At 35.0% G+C, this 15,116-nt stretch overlaps 1 protein-coding gene across 1 annotated transcript; it reads left to right on the forward strand.

Annotated features, from left to right (window-relative positions):
- Positions 1–1,652: 1,652 nt before the first annotated feature.
- On the forward strand, positions 1,653–14,774 carry Dp1 (satellite-binding protein 1 Dp1). Its single transcript, XM_089699256.1, has 17 exons — positions 1,653–1,732; positions 1,811–1,877; positions 6,535–6,802; positions 6,882–7,097; positions 7,170–7,376; positions 7,618–7,833; positions 8,411–8,594; positions 8,790–8,920; positions 9,007–9,190; positions 9,275–10,231; positions 10,611–10,897; positions 11,077–11,322; positions 11,434–11,571; positions 11,861–11,955; positions 12,038–12,251; positions 12,417–12,629; positions 12,868–14,774. The coding sequence occupies exons 3-17, from the start codon at positions 6,581–6,583 to the stop codon at positions 13,105–13,107; spliced, it is 3,750 nt and encodes a 1,249-aa protein (XP_089555382.1). The 5' UTR covers positions 1,653–1,732; positions 1,811–1,877; positions 6,535–6,580; the 3' UTR covers positions 13,108–14,774.
- Positions 14,775–15,116: the final 342 nt, after the last annotated feature.

Consider the following 15,116-nt stretch of genomic DNA (forward strand, 5'->3'; position numbering starts at 1 on the left):
ACTTATACTGCAAATGAAAAAGTATTATCCTTTTTATGATTTTATATGCCCTCAGTTTCAATTCTTTAAAAATCTATTTCTACCTTCTTTTTGTTTTTCAGATATTGTGAGTGAACTATTTGTCTCACAGACTTTGTTCTATGCTCTAATGAAAGAAAATTAAATGCACTACAACTTTATTATACGACCTTCTCATAGAACGAGCGGTTTTTGCCAATATTTTGCTTCAAACGGGAGCAAAACTAAAAATTTCAATATTTCGGGAAAAATGAACCATCTTCGAATGGCCACAGTTTAGTCGCTATAAGATTTAGAGAGCTTTAATTAGGCTTAAATTGTTGCAAATTTAATAACCTTAATTTATGTACTGAATGATACTTGTCGGAAACGCATAGTTTATGACTTTTAGAGCAAAAAGTGAATAAAGTCCAAAATTTTCGCAGTTTATTATTTGCGTATAATCTTTTTTCCTACTTTCCCAAATTTTGTAATTTTGTTAATTACCTATCCTGCAAATGAAAAAGTATTATTCTTTTTATGATTTTATATGCTCTCAGTTTCAATTCTTTAAAAATCTATTTCTACCTTCTTTTTGTTTTTCAGATATTGTGTGTGAAATATTTGTCTCACAGACTTTGTTCTATGCTCTTATGAAAGAAAATTAAATGCACTACAACTTTATTATACGAACTTCTCATAGAACGAGCGGTTTTTGCCAATATTTTGCTTCAAACGGGAGCAAAACTAAAAATTTCAATATTTCGGGAAAAATGAACCATCTTCGAATAGCCACAGTTTAGTCGTTATAAGGTTTAGAGAGCTGCGGTTAGGCTTAAATTGTTGCAAATTTAATAACCTTAATTTATGTACTGAATCATACTTGTCGGAAACGCATAGTTTATGACTTTTAGAGCAAAAAGTGAAAAAAGTCCAAAATTTTCGCAGTTTATCACGTGGTGCGCAGCGAGCACAACTTTTTCGAAGTTGCAAATTGGGATTTACATCACCCTAACTGATCCAAACAACATACCAAAAATTCAAATCTACATCGTGCTTTGCGAATTTAATGTTAATTTCCACTGGCCTAGTTGGCCTTTGGTGAGCGACGAGCGTCCAAAAAGAGTTCGATCAAATAGCTTGATTCCTTTGATGTTACCGCCACGTTAACCTATTTATTGGCGTTTGTTTGGCCGGTTTGTACGCAGCATTACTATTCATATATTTTTTTGTCATTTATTAATTATTCACCATTCACGAACAAGACTTGTTGCCAACAAGATTTCCCATGCAAATTTATATTTTTAGATTTATTTGTTCCACAGATTTGTTCTGTTTTTTGACGTGACAACGTCTTATAATTGGATAAAGCCGGCTGCATGCACGAAAAAACATGACTCATGCGGCGTTACCTCGCTCTGACTCATCTGAGGCGTTCCATGTTAAGGCTTGAAGTGCGAGCGAGAGCGCGGAACGAGCGACAAAGAATATTTTTTTCACAAGAAAGAAATATTTTTTTCACATATATTAATATCATTTACTAAGTCTTTTAGACTATTGTTAAGAAAAACTTCCTAATATGATTTGATGATAATGTACAGCTCACGTAGAGCTAATCACTAGTGAACTACGATAAAATTTTTATGACTTTGTTTCAGTTGCATATGGTAGACTAGAGTCTATACTCTATTCAAATTTCTATTCTTTATGTTCTCTCTGACCGCGGCGGCGCTAGGTACGTCTGTGTTTAGATTAGCAAATATTTCCGAATTTTTCATTCAATATCAATATTTTATTATAATTTTGTCTTCAGGAAGAAGAATATCTGACCCTGGCGTGTCAAGGATAAACGTTCTGGTTGATTAGCTACAGTACATAAGGTAAATATTGATACATTTCATACACACAAGTTCCACGTCAAATGTGTTGGAGGTGACACGTATTATCACGATTTGGATTGCCGATCCTGTATGAATTTATTTTAACTATAAAAATACTCATGATTTATGTATATAAACATTAAAAAGGTATGATTGATGGTCGTGTGTCTTTTTAAATGTTTTAATCTTTCTTTCTATAATTCACAATAAATTATAATACCTACGTATTAATATACATTTATTAATTCCATAATCCATGTTTGAAGCAAACCTTTCCTTAAAATTAGTATGTATTTTACAATAAAAAGAATGCCAAACTAAATAAAAACTTATGACTCTTTACACCTTCCACATATTATAATGTTAAAAAAATTTAATAACAGGGCTATGTTGGTACATGTGTTACATTTTAACTGGTGTTCCTAATGGCTGGTTCACACTTTGATTAGTGTGAGTGCAGGTGTGTAGTGCGAGTGCAGGTGTGTAGTGCGAGTAGTGTCCAATTCAACTGCGAGTGCAGGTGATTAGTGCGAGTGCAGGACAATGGTGAAATTCGCGACGCTACACACTACGCTAAACACTAAACACTAAACACTCCTGTCCAGACGTGTTTAGGCAGGCACACTGCGAGTGAGGGGGAAGGGAGGGCGCGCGGGACGTGGCTACTCGCAGTCCACTCGCAAAAAAATAGAACACGCTTCTATTCACTTTACTACACAGCCTACTAAACACTCGCACTAAACAGTCGCTGTCCACACGTAGTACTACTCATCACCTGCACTCGCACTAATCAAAGTGTGAACCAGCCATTACATTCTAAAGCCATTAAATATCGTATTAATTTCGTTCTAATTAGATTAATGATTTCTTTTTATGTCACATTAATTTAAACTTTATAAAATGATATTACAAGATTTTTGCATGCAATTTATAAAAAAAATGTGGTGTGTTCATACACACCACATTTTTTTTATAAATTGCATTTTACATAACATTTTTTTAATTTTAACCCCTTAGGGTGCACTCACACACATCAGTCACCGTCACGGCACGTCACCGGACAGGATTAAAAAAAAATATGTATCAATAGTTCTAGTATGATTCTGTTCCCACACGACAGTCGCCGGCACGAAATCTATCAGTGACGTCCCCGGTCAGGCACGTCAAATAATCTTTCCATACATGTATCATACTTTTATCCCCACTCACCCGGTGCCGTCACGTCTCAGTTCAGTCAGCGTCGTGCTACCGTCAATTGCTACATGTTCTCTAGCGTGACACACGTCTAATCACTCACTAACCTGATGTATGTGTTCAATGATTCAGTCAAACCGGCGACGTGACTGACGGACAACATGACGGTGACTGGTGTTTGTGGATACGTACACAAACCGTCACCGATCAGTCATCGGTGACTTGACGGTGACTGATGTGTGTGAGTGCACCCTTATTGCATGAATTATTAAGGAGATGAAATAAAAATTATTTTTTTGCAAAAAAGTGTTTATTAGACCTTACATTATGAGATCAAATTGAGAAAAAAAATTATTTACTTATATTATAGAAAATATGAAACGGCGCCATATATGGACTCGTATGCAGTGTCTGTTGTATTTTTTCTGTCATATATGGCTTCGTATGCAATTAGAAAAAAGTAACTAAATAATTAAATAAAAATATATTCCGGACTAATTTCACACACATGGTTGCTAAGCCCCAAACTAAACTTAGGCTTGTATCCTGAATGCTAAGTCAACTGATATACTACATATATTTTACATAAATCCTATCCTACTAATATTATAAATGCGAAAGTTTGTGAGGGTGGATGTATGTGTATGTGTTTGTTTGTTACTCTTGCACGCAAATACTTCTGAACCGACTTTAATGAAATTTAGCACACATAATATAGAGGGTAACTTGGACTAACACATAGGATAGGTTTTATCCCGGAAATCCCACGGGAACGGGAACTATGCGGGGTTTTCTTTGAAAAAGCGGGCGAGGCCGCGGGCGAAATGTTAGTACTTTATATGGATACCTGAATATCACCCAGAATCACAGCCAACTTATACTTCGTGAAATTGCTTAAAACAATTACGTTTGTCATTAAAACATAAAAACACGTTATATTTTTCACATAACGTGAAAGAACGAAATTTGAACAATATAGGCATAGCTGACGGGTGCTCTTCTTCCAAATTGGGTAATGACTAATGCCATCAGATGGTACAGAATCAAAGTGAAAATCTAGATGTCTTGCAGGAGTTTTTCGTAGCTTTTTTGCGGCAATTGGCGAGTCAGGAATACTGAGGAGACTCGAGAGATACCGATGTTCCTAAGTTTTTGAGAGACGACCACGTCTTTTGGTAATAAGAGCTTTCCCTGACTTTCGCATTTGCTCTGAAACGGCTAATTAAAAATTATACAGTGGCATATAGCATGAGTCTGTATTTATTGATGATGATATGATATTTACATGCTTAGCAGTGAGATAAAAGTGTCCGGGATCGATACTGGAACAATCAGTGAAAGTATCCTTGAATGCATACCAAGCCACATATGACATAATATATTTTGGACGGAATGCATACGAAGCCAAATATGACAGATTTGGAAAAGTTAAAAAAAACACGATTAAAGCAAAAAAACAACCAAACCAAATGTTTTGCCTTATTTTAGAAAGACTAAAGAATGAAGTAATATTTTTTTTCATGGCTTTACTCACCTTTTTGATATTGAAATCTTAATTTGAAAATCACGGTTTTTTCCGCGCACCCAAACCGTCGCATGCGCTAGACTAAATCTCTAATATATCTGATGGATATTATTTACACTGTATAAATTAATTACATTCCAATTCTCGATGAAATGCTGTTTAAGATGTAAGGTAGTTTTTTTAGATATTGTTTATGGTTAGCCTATAAAAAATTCATGAACTTGGTCGTCCATATATGGCTTTGTATGCGGTAAGGGGTTAAAACTATGTATCAAACTTAAATACTTTTCCATAATCTATATATATAAATATGAAACCCATTTTCCTAGGTCATAGCATCACACATGAACGGATGGACTGATTTCGATAATTATTTTTTATTATATTCATTGAAGTACGAGGATGGTTCTTATGTAAAATGGAAATGGAAATATGTATGTAGCATGGGTGAAGCCGGGGCGGACCGCTAGTCACTACATAGTATAAAACAAAGTCGCTTTCTCTGTCCCTATATCCCTAAACTTATTAAAAATAGGATTATATATACAGAGTTTAGAAATTGAAGATGGATGTGAAAAGTATTTAGAATTTGTATTTGCTCATAATTATTATAGTTTTATTAAAGAATAATACTTCAATTTTGGATGTAGTAATTTTTTTACATCAGTGAGTTATCTGCTACCGCCATGGGTATCAGTACACATCGGGATACCGATACCTACAGTGATAGCAGATACCACTCCTTTAATCAGTTTTGAATGTCAAAATACTACTCTTATTGTGAATACATAAATTTCAATTCTCATTTGGGAGTGCACTGTTTACATGCAGGTTTGTAATACATCACACTATCCAAATGAAATTGCACTATAAAAAAATTTGGTGTATAACGCATTTCATTAAAGACACGAATCTTAAATGGCGGCGCTTATCATTCCCTCTCGCTTACACACGGCCGTACGGCATGCAAAAAATAATAGGGAAAAGTAAAATCACTAAAATGTATTTGATTTTCCCGATAATAGTTTTTATCATAAATTTACAATGACAATTATGTAGGTTACTATTTGCGATAGTAAATAATGTTTTATTGTAATTTGACAAAATATGTTCTTTGGGAAAAGATGTTCAGTTTTATGGGCATTACAAATATTATGAGGATTTTGTTGTATTCTGTATACGTAAATATGATAATTCATATAAATACACAAATACCATAACAAAAAAGTTTATCAATAAACAATTTGAAATAATTAATAAAATAATTATCCAGTTACATTATTTTTATTTTCTTTTTTACTGACCCTACCATATGTCAATGTCAGCTTTGGCCGCCATTAAAGATTTGTTTCTTTAATGAAACGCGTTATACTTAAAATTTACATGATTACAAAAATGATTAGCAATTGAAATTGAACACTGTCTAAAAATAATACTTAAAATATACATTTTTGTTTCAATCATACTCCTCCATTGTGTAAAAGTTGTGAATAAGTCACCCTCATATAGAAAACTAACGGTCCGCCCCGGCTCGCCCGTGGTACATATTTCGCAATAAAAGGTAGCCTATGTTCTTTCTCAGGGTCTAAAGATTATCTGTACCAAATTTCATCAAAATCGGTCCAGTAGTTTATGCGTGAGAACCATACAAACCTTTCCTCTTTATAATATATATAGATTATAGAAAATATGTACCTAGTTAGAAGTCCTTAAAGATATTGTTATCTTAATTCTTAATAGAAGGTGAATTTTTTAATTCGCCTACTTGTATTTGTCATGACCTTCAATAGTATTAACAAATAAAGTTTCAATGTAAATTAATGAAACACTGAAAGAAATAATAACTATAAAATCATTTATGCAACACCTGTTTAAACAAGTTACAGGCTTTTTCAATTGTATAATTAAATTTACATTTTAATTGAAATTGCCTTTTAGTACTGTAACGACTTGGCGCGGACAAGGACTGCTGGAGGGGACGAAAATGATGCATCAGCAATCCATGATGGTTGGAGATATGATTCCCGTACACTCTGAAATACCTGTGCATAATAATGATGACATGAACAATGTGGCGTTTGAAAACAACAGTTCATATGCCTATGACGATCTTTTTCCTGCCTTGCCTCACTCACAGCCACCTGTACAACGCAACATTCAACAAGTTTCCAATAAACTGCGTGTTGGCTCTTCTCTGCACACTCAGGTATGAAATATTAATCATTATATGTTATAGTTATATTAGCAAAGAGAACTATATTATTATGATCTTATTTTATTATTAGGTGTTCCATGTACCTTATGAAGAAAGAAAATTGGATAATGCCAATACTTTCGGAGAAGGCGAATCTTTAAGGACCTGTCAAGCCATCACGAAAGATACTGGAGCTCATATTGAGATATCTACTAGCAAGGATGGAAGCCTTACATTCTTAATTACTGGAAAACACAGTGCTGTACTTGATGCAAGACGTCTTATTTTAACTCATTTTCAACAACAGGTAATTTTTTTACATGAAGTCATATTTTGGTACTCAAAAGAAATATCTGAATAACACAATCCAATTTTACAGGCAAGCAAGCAAATCAATATTCCAAAAGAACATTACCGCTGGATTCTAGGAAAACAAGGGCAAAAAATGAAGGATTTAGAGAAATCAACTGCTACTAAAATTAGTGTACCTAGCATTGCGGACAACAGTGAGATTATCACAATCACTGGTACTAAGGAGGGGATTGAAAAGGCAGAACATGAGATTAGAGTTCTCTCTGAAGAACAGGTAAATTTTAATTTAAAAAAATATATATGATGCTATCATGACGTTAATAATATAATAATAGGTATATGTTATTCTTAAATTAATAACCTTAATTTCAAGCCGATTATCATCTACGAATTCTAACGGAAAATTTGTTGTATTGCCTAAATGTCTAAATATATACATCTAAAACGACGGGAACTTATTTGTACACTTAGTAAAAAATGAAATACAAAATCAATGATGATAAATGTATTTTTAGTCGCGGAAAGCATTGGAACGTGTTACCGTACCGAAGATCTATCATCCATTCATCCATGGGCCACATGGGAGTCGTGCGAAGCAAATTAGCGATGAAACGGGAGCGCGTATTCACATCCCGCCCGCGTCCACGCAGAGCGACGAAATCGTTATCGCAGGGGAGAAGAATGGCGTATTGGCCGCTAAAGCACAAGTTGAGCAGATTTATGAGGAGATGGTAATATTTCCTTTTATAGACACATATTATTATATAAAATGTATTTTTAACCGACCTCAAAAAAAGGAGGTTATCAATTCGGCCGGTATATATATTTTTTTATGTATGTACACCGTTTCTTAACCGATTTACGTGATTCTTTTTTTGTTCGATGCAGGATGGTGTCGAATTGGTCCCATTAAAATTTTATTCGGATAAGCCCAGTAGTTTTTATTTTATGAGCATTTTTGTCTGTACTGTATTGTACTGTATTGAAATGTAGCAAGTAACTTTGATTCACTTCCCGGTAACCGATTGAGCTGAAATTTTGTATACGTATTTAAATTGGATAGCGATGAAACATTATCATAACATAGAGCTGATTTGATGATGGAATCGGAAGGTGGCCATAGGAACTTAGTAATATATTGACTCAACTTTATCGGGATTAGGCTCGTTTGATTTGTGTTGAAAAATACACTAAAAAGTATTGAATAAAAATAACAGTTGTTTTTAACGCAGTTATTTTTATTGTTATTACAGAGACTTTTCTGATGATGAATTACTTACTATTTATCTTGATTAATTTCTATTTTAGGCTAAGAAATGCTCCACGGTACGAGTGGAAGTTCCAAAATCGCAACACAAGTATGTGGTTGGTGCCCGGGGATTAACCATTCAGGAAATTTTAAAAGAAACTGGTGTATCTGTAGAAATGCCTCCTCCTGATTCTCCTACAGGAACAATTACCCTCCATGGACCACATAATAAGATTGGATTAGGTAAATTAATTTATTCATTGTTTCTTTTCATTAAATATTGGAATATTTAATTAATAAAAAAAAACAATTTTTTTAATTAAAAGAAAAGTAAAACATTTCTTAAATAAGGAATTGTATAATTTAGACATAGTGTAATTTATTTTAACACTATCCTTTAATATTGTAAGGTGATGTTATTACGATAATTGTTTTTAGCGCTATCTAAGGTGTGTGAAAAGGCCAATTCTGTAAAAACCGCAACCGTAGATGCACCAACTTGGATTCATAAGTACATTATTGGCAAAGATGGCACTAACATTAAGAGGATTACCCAAGGTTTGTCAAAGGTAAAAATAAGCTGATGACCAACTTGTTTCGATTGTATGAAGTGTGATCATACTGAATTTATTTTAATAAATTAATTGTTCATTAGGTACATGTTGATATAACACATTCAGAAGACAAAGTTAAAATTGATGGACCCCCAGAAGAAGTGGAACGTGCTCAAGTGGAATTGGATGAGTTTGTCAAAAATTTACTTGCAACCCTTACTTATGTAGAGTTGTCCGTTGATCCTAAGTTCTTTAAGCATATTATTGGCAAGAGTGGATCAAACAGTAAGTTGAGAATTTTGGTTGGAATTTGTATATTCATTTTCACATTGTTTGGTTTCTATTTTCTAATCACATATTTACTTTTAGTTAACAGACTGAAGGAAGGGACTGGTGTAGTTATTAATATTATTGAAAATGAAGGAACCAATGTGATTCGCATAGAAGGTAGCCACCAAGGAGTAGCTGATGCAGAAAGGGAATTAAGAGATATGGTAATGAAATTGGAAAACGAAAGGACAAAAGAGGTTTATGTTGATCATAGGTACATTAAATCCTTGATTGGGGTGAAAGGTGAAAAGATAAGAGAAATTCGCGAAAAATTTGAACGAGTACTTATATCACTCCCAGACCAGGGACAGAAGAGGAGTCCTATTAAATTAAGAGGACCACAGGAAGATATTGAAAAATGTGAGAAATTCTTACACAAATTAATGAAAGAAATTGCAGAATCTTCATATGTACAAGAAGTGCCTATTTTCAAGCAGTTCCATAAGTTTATCATTGGAAAGGGTGGTGCAAATCTAAGAAAAATTCGGGATGAAACCCAGACTGTTATTGATCTGCCTGCTGAGGGTGATGATAGTGATGTAATTACTGTTCGAGGTAAACGGGAGAATGTCGAAGATGCTGTGAAGAGGATACAACAAATTCACAATGAAAAAGCCAATATTGTAACTGAAGAAGTAACGATTGCCCCTAAATACTATAATTCCTTAATTGGTGCTGGTGGAAAACTTATCCATTCCATTATGGAGGAATGTGGCGGCGTACTTATTAAATTCCCTCCAGCTGATAGCGATAGTGACAAAGTAATAATCAGGGGCCCTATTGAAGATGTTGAAAAAGCTAAACAACAACTATTAGCACATGCTTCACAACGAGAACTAACTTCGCACACGGCCACTGTACGAGCGAAGCCCGAACACCATAAATTCCTTATTGGAAAGAATGGTGCTAACATCAAAAAAATTCGAGAGCAAACTGGCGCCCGAATCGTTTTCCCCACAGAAAAAGATGAAGATAAGGAAGCCATTTTCATAATTGGTAAGTTCTTGTTCATTTATTAAGTTTGGGAACCAAATTGATTACTATAACAATTATTACCCCAATATATTTTGTACTTTGATAAAATTACAATGATAACTTCATACCTATTATGTATATTATTGATAACTTTTAGTCTCATGTTGCTATCTACTCACTATCACAATCCATTGATTTTTAAATATACCTATGTAAAATAAGGTTATCACTATAGTCTGCACTTGTACAAAATGTTGTAATCATATTGTATTTGAATATGTTAAAAATGGGGTATTGTATTTTTAGGTTTGTAAAATATCATTAAAATACAAAATCACTGAGTATTGTTAGTTATTTGTGCTCTATATTATAATTTGAGTACTATAAAATATTTGACTAGGTCGCGAAGATCAAGTGGAAGCAGCGCGCAAACAGCTGGAGACAGCAGTTTTAGACATTAGCAATGTGTCGGAAGGCGAGATGTCCGTGGACCCTCGGCACCACCGGCACTTCGTGGCGCGGCGCGGGGAAGTGCTGCGTCGCATCGCCGACGAGTGCGGCGGCGTGCAGATATCCTTCCCTCGCCAGGGAGTGCCCAGCGACCGGGTTGTACTCAAGGGCCCTAAGGAATGTATTGAAGCGGCCAAGATCCGAATCAACGAAATTATTGAAGATTTGGAAGCAAAGGTTTGTATTCTTATAAAAGTAACTTTTAAACTCTGTTAAATTTACATTATGTTAGAAGCAAATAGAAAAAAATATATATTAAATACTCGTTAAGTTATCTTCTCTATCAATCAATATTATATGACACCAAAGAAAGACTCATTGATCTGATTGAAAAACAAATATTTTCATTTTGACAGGTTACGATTGAGTGCATTATACCACAAAAACATCACAGAACAGTAATGGGCGCGTCTGGTGCTAAAGTAAAGGACATAACTGCGGAATTTGATGTGCAAATTAAGTTCCCAGACCGAGACCCAACTAAGGGTGCTGATATTCCAGTGAGAAGTGATGAGAGCTCTGAACCTGGGCCTAATGATATTATTAAAATAACAGGTCGCCCCAAAAACTGTGAAGATGCTAAAAAAGCTCTGCTTGATCAGGTAATATTCATAAATAAAAATTGGTCTGGATTCAGTGACTTATTTTGAAATTCACTGTTTCCATACATCAAAGGAATAATATACAAATATAAATTGAGGAAAATTTTGTAGGTTCCAATTACCATTGATGTTGAAGTGCCAAATGACTTGCATAGACTGCTGGCTGGTCAAAAGAGGAGAGACTTGATGCAGACCTATGATGTACATATCTTGATGCCGCCTAATGATGAAGTTACTGATATTGTCAAGGTATATATAATTTTTTTAACGTGATAACGTTTTTAAAATCGTTTTAGTCGGGTGACATGTTCAGAAACTTGTGTCACACCAAAACCTCACGAGCGCGGTCGCAGGTATACCGAGAGAGAGACGGACCGATCTCCCGTCTCATCTCGAGCGCTGCCACCAATAAGACGTTATCACGTAAACATCTCGATCGTAAACCTACTTTACAAACAACCATTTTTTTTAATCAAATATTTATAAAATATCAAATTACTCTAATTGTAGAAAATATATCATCACTTGTTATTTACAGGTGACTGGCACCCCAACTAATGTTGAAAGAGCCAAACAAGCTCTTACTGAGAAAATTGTGGAAATGGAACAAGAGAAAGAAGACCGATTACTCAGGTATAACTCTCGAAAATTCTGTGTGTTTGTAGAAAGATAAATATTTGGGACAATGTAAAATTTAATTCCCTTTTTTTTATAGATCATTTGAGTTGAAATTCGAAGTTGACCCTGAATACCATCCTCTTGTAATTGGTAAGGGTGGAGCGGTGATTTCAAGGATTCGTGCTGATTTTGGAGTACAAATTAACTTGCCAAAGCGCGGAGAACCCGACGCGAACATTATTACCATACAGGGATATGAAGATAAGGCTATACAAGCTAAAGAAGCCATTATGGCTATTGTGCATCAATTGGTACGTTTGATTTTATTTCATTTTAAATAAGTGTTTATTATTACTGCTTAAATAAAGTATAAAATTAACAAACAAAATAACTTCAAGTCTCCTTTTTTGTTTATATAACAATTTTAAAACAATGCAATCTAATATTAATACTTACTGTTTTTAATAATTTTATAGGATAACCAATATAGAGAGGAGGTAGAAATTGACCCTCGCGTTCACAGACGACTTATTGGTCTTAAAGGCAAAAATATTCGTCGTATTATGGATGATTTCAAAGTTGACATTCGTTTCCCGAAGCAGGGCGATGACAATATCGTCATTATAGCTGGAGAAGAGAACAATGTTCTCGATGCTAAAGATCATCTATTGATTTTAGCAGAGGAATATGTAAGTAGATTTTTTTTTAATTCATGTGTTGATAAAATACTTAAATTCTCTGAAATGCATGATAGATATGACATTTTACAAGTTTTGTAAAAAAAATCAAGTATGATTTTATCGTTTCGAGTCGAATTCTGCGCGATGTAGGCATTTTTTAAATTGTTTTCCATCCTGATTAATCACAGGCATTCGTTTAAAATCACATGTATCGTGACCGTCGTTAATCGCATACATAAAATTTCAGTTGCAAGACGTAGTGGAGCGCTACCAGCGGCCGGCGGCGCCGTCGCTCGCGGACTTCGGCGAGGCGCTGAGCGGCGAGAGCGCGGGCAACGCGCCGTCCAGCGGCTTCGTGGTCAAGGGCGGGCCGTGGGAGCAGCGCGCGCCCGACACGGCGTCCACGCACGAGTTCCCCACCATGCGCGGCGGCCCGCGCGCCGACCCGCCCGCCAGCGCGCCGCCCGCCTGGGGCCCGCGCCGCTAGCCGACCGACCCCCCGCCGCTACCGTAGCCCCGCCCACAGAACATATAAAAGAGGTTAGAAAGGCATTGTAGGCAAGGCAGACGCGCCAAGGATATGAGCACTGCTCACATCATCATCATGCGTATGATTCGTTCCATTTTAAATCGCGTGATCGCGCGGCGCTATGATTGGCTAGATTTGAAATTGCAAATATGTGCGTAAGCGGACTTGCGTGGACTTGGCCACACCCACAGGCGACACCGGTTCTTATAGGAACGGCGAATTATTGCCATTCTAACCTCTTTTATATGTTCTGTGGCCCCGCCGCACTAGTGCGGTCCACGTGTCTCGGGGGAATTCAGATGAGATACGTCGGTATTGTACCCGTTTCAGTTAAATATACTCCTTCAAGGTCATATCTTCATGTAGAATGGAAGGAAAAACGACTTACTCTTCTAGAAATTAGAATATTATGTACGTTATATGATAATTACTTTCATTTTGTCTTTCTTAGCATGCCTGGATATTATATATTTCAATTGTTTTTTTTTTATTCTATTTCCGCATGAATTCTCTTTTTCATATTTCGTATTTTTTTTGTGTAAAATACTCCTTTTCCTCACTATTTATTATTGGGTCTACTGTTGATAGACAAACATAATATTCGCTTAAAGGTAGGGTTACGGTTGCGAATGCAAACATCGACGTTACATTGTCGAGAACACGATGGGCCTTATGTCTTCCCGCCCACACGAGCTCTGTACACACGTTAACCACTCTGAAGAAACCATCACTTTTTATGGCCTCTGTTTTACAAAAATGACTTCACTTTCATCTAATAATCAAAATAACGTAAGGCTGACGTGTGTAAATAGCTTGAATACGCTGTGGTCCTTTGATCAAGCCTAACATACATATAACATACAATTTTATAAACTCACTTTATTGCGAAACTGTAATTATTAACTTCAAATGATAATAATGATCGTTATTATTTGTTATCTTTATTTACGTTCCATAATAAGTTTTCTCAATATTATTACGCCTTGTTCTGTGTTCAATAAAATGTCACTATTTCAGCACGATTCAAATCTACAACATGATGTATAATAGATTGTTTACTGTGCCGAATTACGCCATACCCCGTTGTATTTTGTTTTATGTTTAGTTAAAATATAGATGTAATTTATGATTTTATAATGTATGCCATTATTTGAGATGTTTATCATGATGGTTTGATTGATGCATATGCATAATAAATATTTTAATATATTATGGAAATATATGATAATGTTATATATTTAGTCCATCAATAAAATAATGTTAATGTGGTTAAATATCAAAATTATAAATCATGATTCGAATGATATTTGCTGGTATTCAAGGAATCCTGGATAATTGTATTCACAACCCATGACTTCAAATTTTATAAATGAATTAGTTTTAATGTGATGTGGAATATTCATAATATATTTAACCACGTTACGTACACGATATTTGTCATGTACTTATTGGACGAAATAAATGTAATGGAATAGATTTACATATATCATGTTTTTTTTTATGTTTTTAGAGCATTGCCTAATACAATGGATTGAATAAATCATAAGACAAGAATTAATATTTTTACAAAGTAATTTGTACATAGATAATTGTGTTTGAAATATTAATAAAAACTTTTACATAAATTTGGTTCGAGTTTATCATTTCTTAACACACCCTTTTGTGCCCATAGAGTAAGTAGTTCTGCAGTCAAAGTAAAAAAAACAATGTTTGGTGATTCATAATGAAAGATTGAGATTTTTGATTGAGCATCATAGAAATCTAAATAACAAGACACTAGAAGTCGTAAGCGCGCGTGACATTGTCGCCACTCAGGTGGTTACCATTCCACAAGTCTGTTCGTCGCTTGGTGGTCGCTTGTTCAGTTGTTTCTGACACGTGCGTGAGTAAACATGGTGTGTTGCAGCATTTCCCAGTGCGGAAATTCTTCCATAAATTGTAATTATACTAATAAAGGAATAACATTT

The sequence above is a fragment of the Colias philodice genome, chromosome 9 (assembly GCF_061535455.1).
Source record: "Colias philodice isolate Cphi_HAF_F1 chromosome 9, ilColPhil1 Martin Lab GWU primary, whole genome shotgun sequence".
In the NCBI taxonomy this organism is placed as follows: Eukaryota; Metazoa; Arthropoda; class Insecta; order Lepidoptera; family Pieridae; genus Colias; species Colias philodice.

Excerpts from the sequence above, each read along its gene's own strand:
- Dp1 (XM_089699256.1), top strand. The coding sequence starts at position 6,581 with ATGATGCATCAGCAATCCATGATGGTTGGAGATATGATTCCCGTACAC. Across the intron at positions 6,803-6,881 it reads GCTCTTCTCTGCACACTCAG|GTGTTCCATGTACCTTATGA; the intron begins GTATGAAATATT and ends TTTTATTATTAG. Across the intron at positions 11,572-11,860 it reads AAGTTACTGATATTGTCAAG|GTGACTGGCACCCCAACTAA; the intron begins GTATATATAATT and ends TGTTATTTACAG.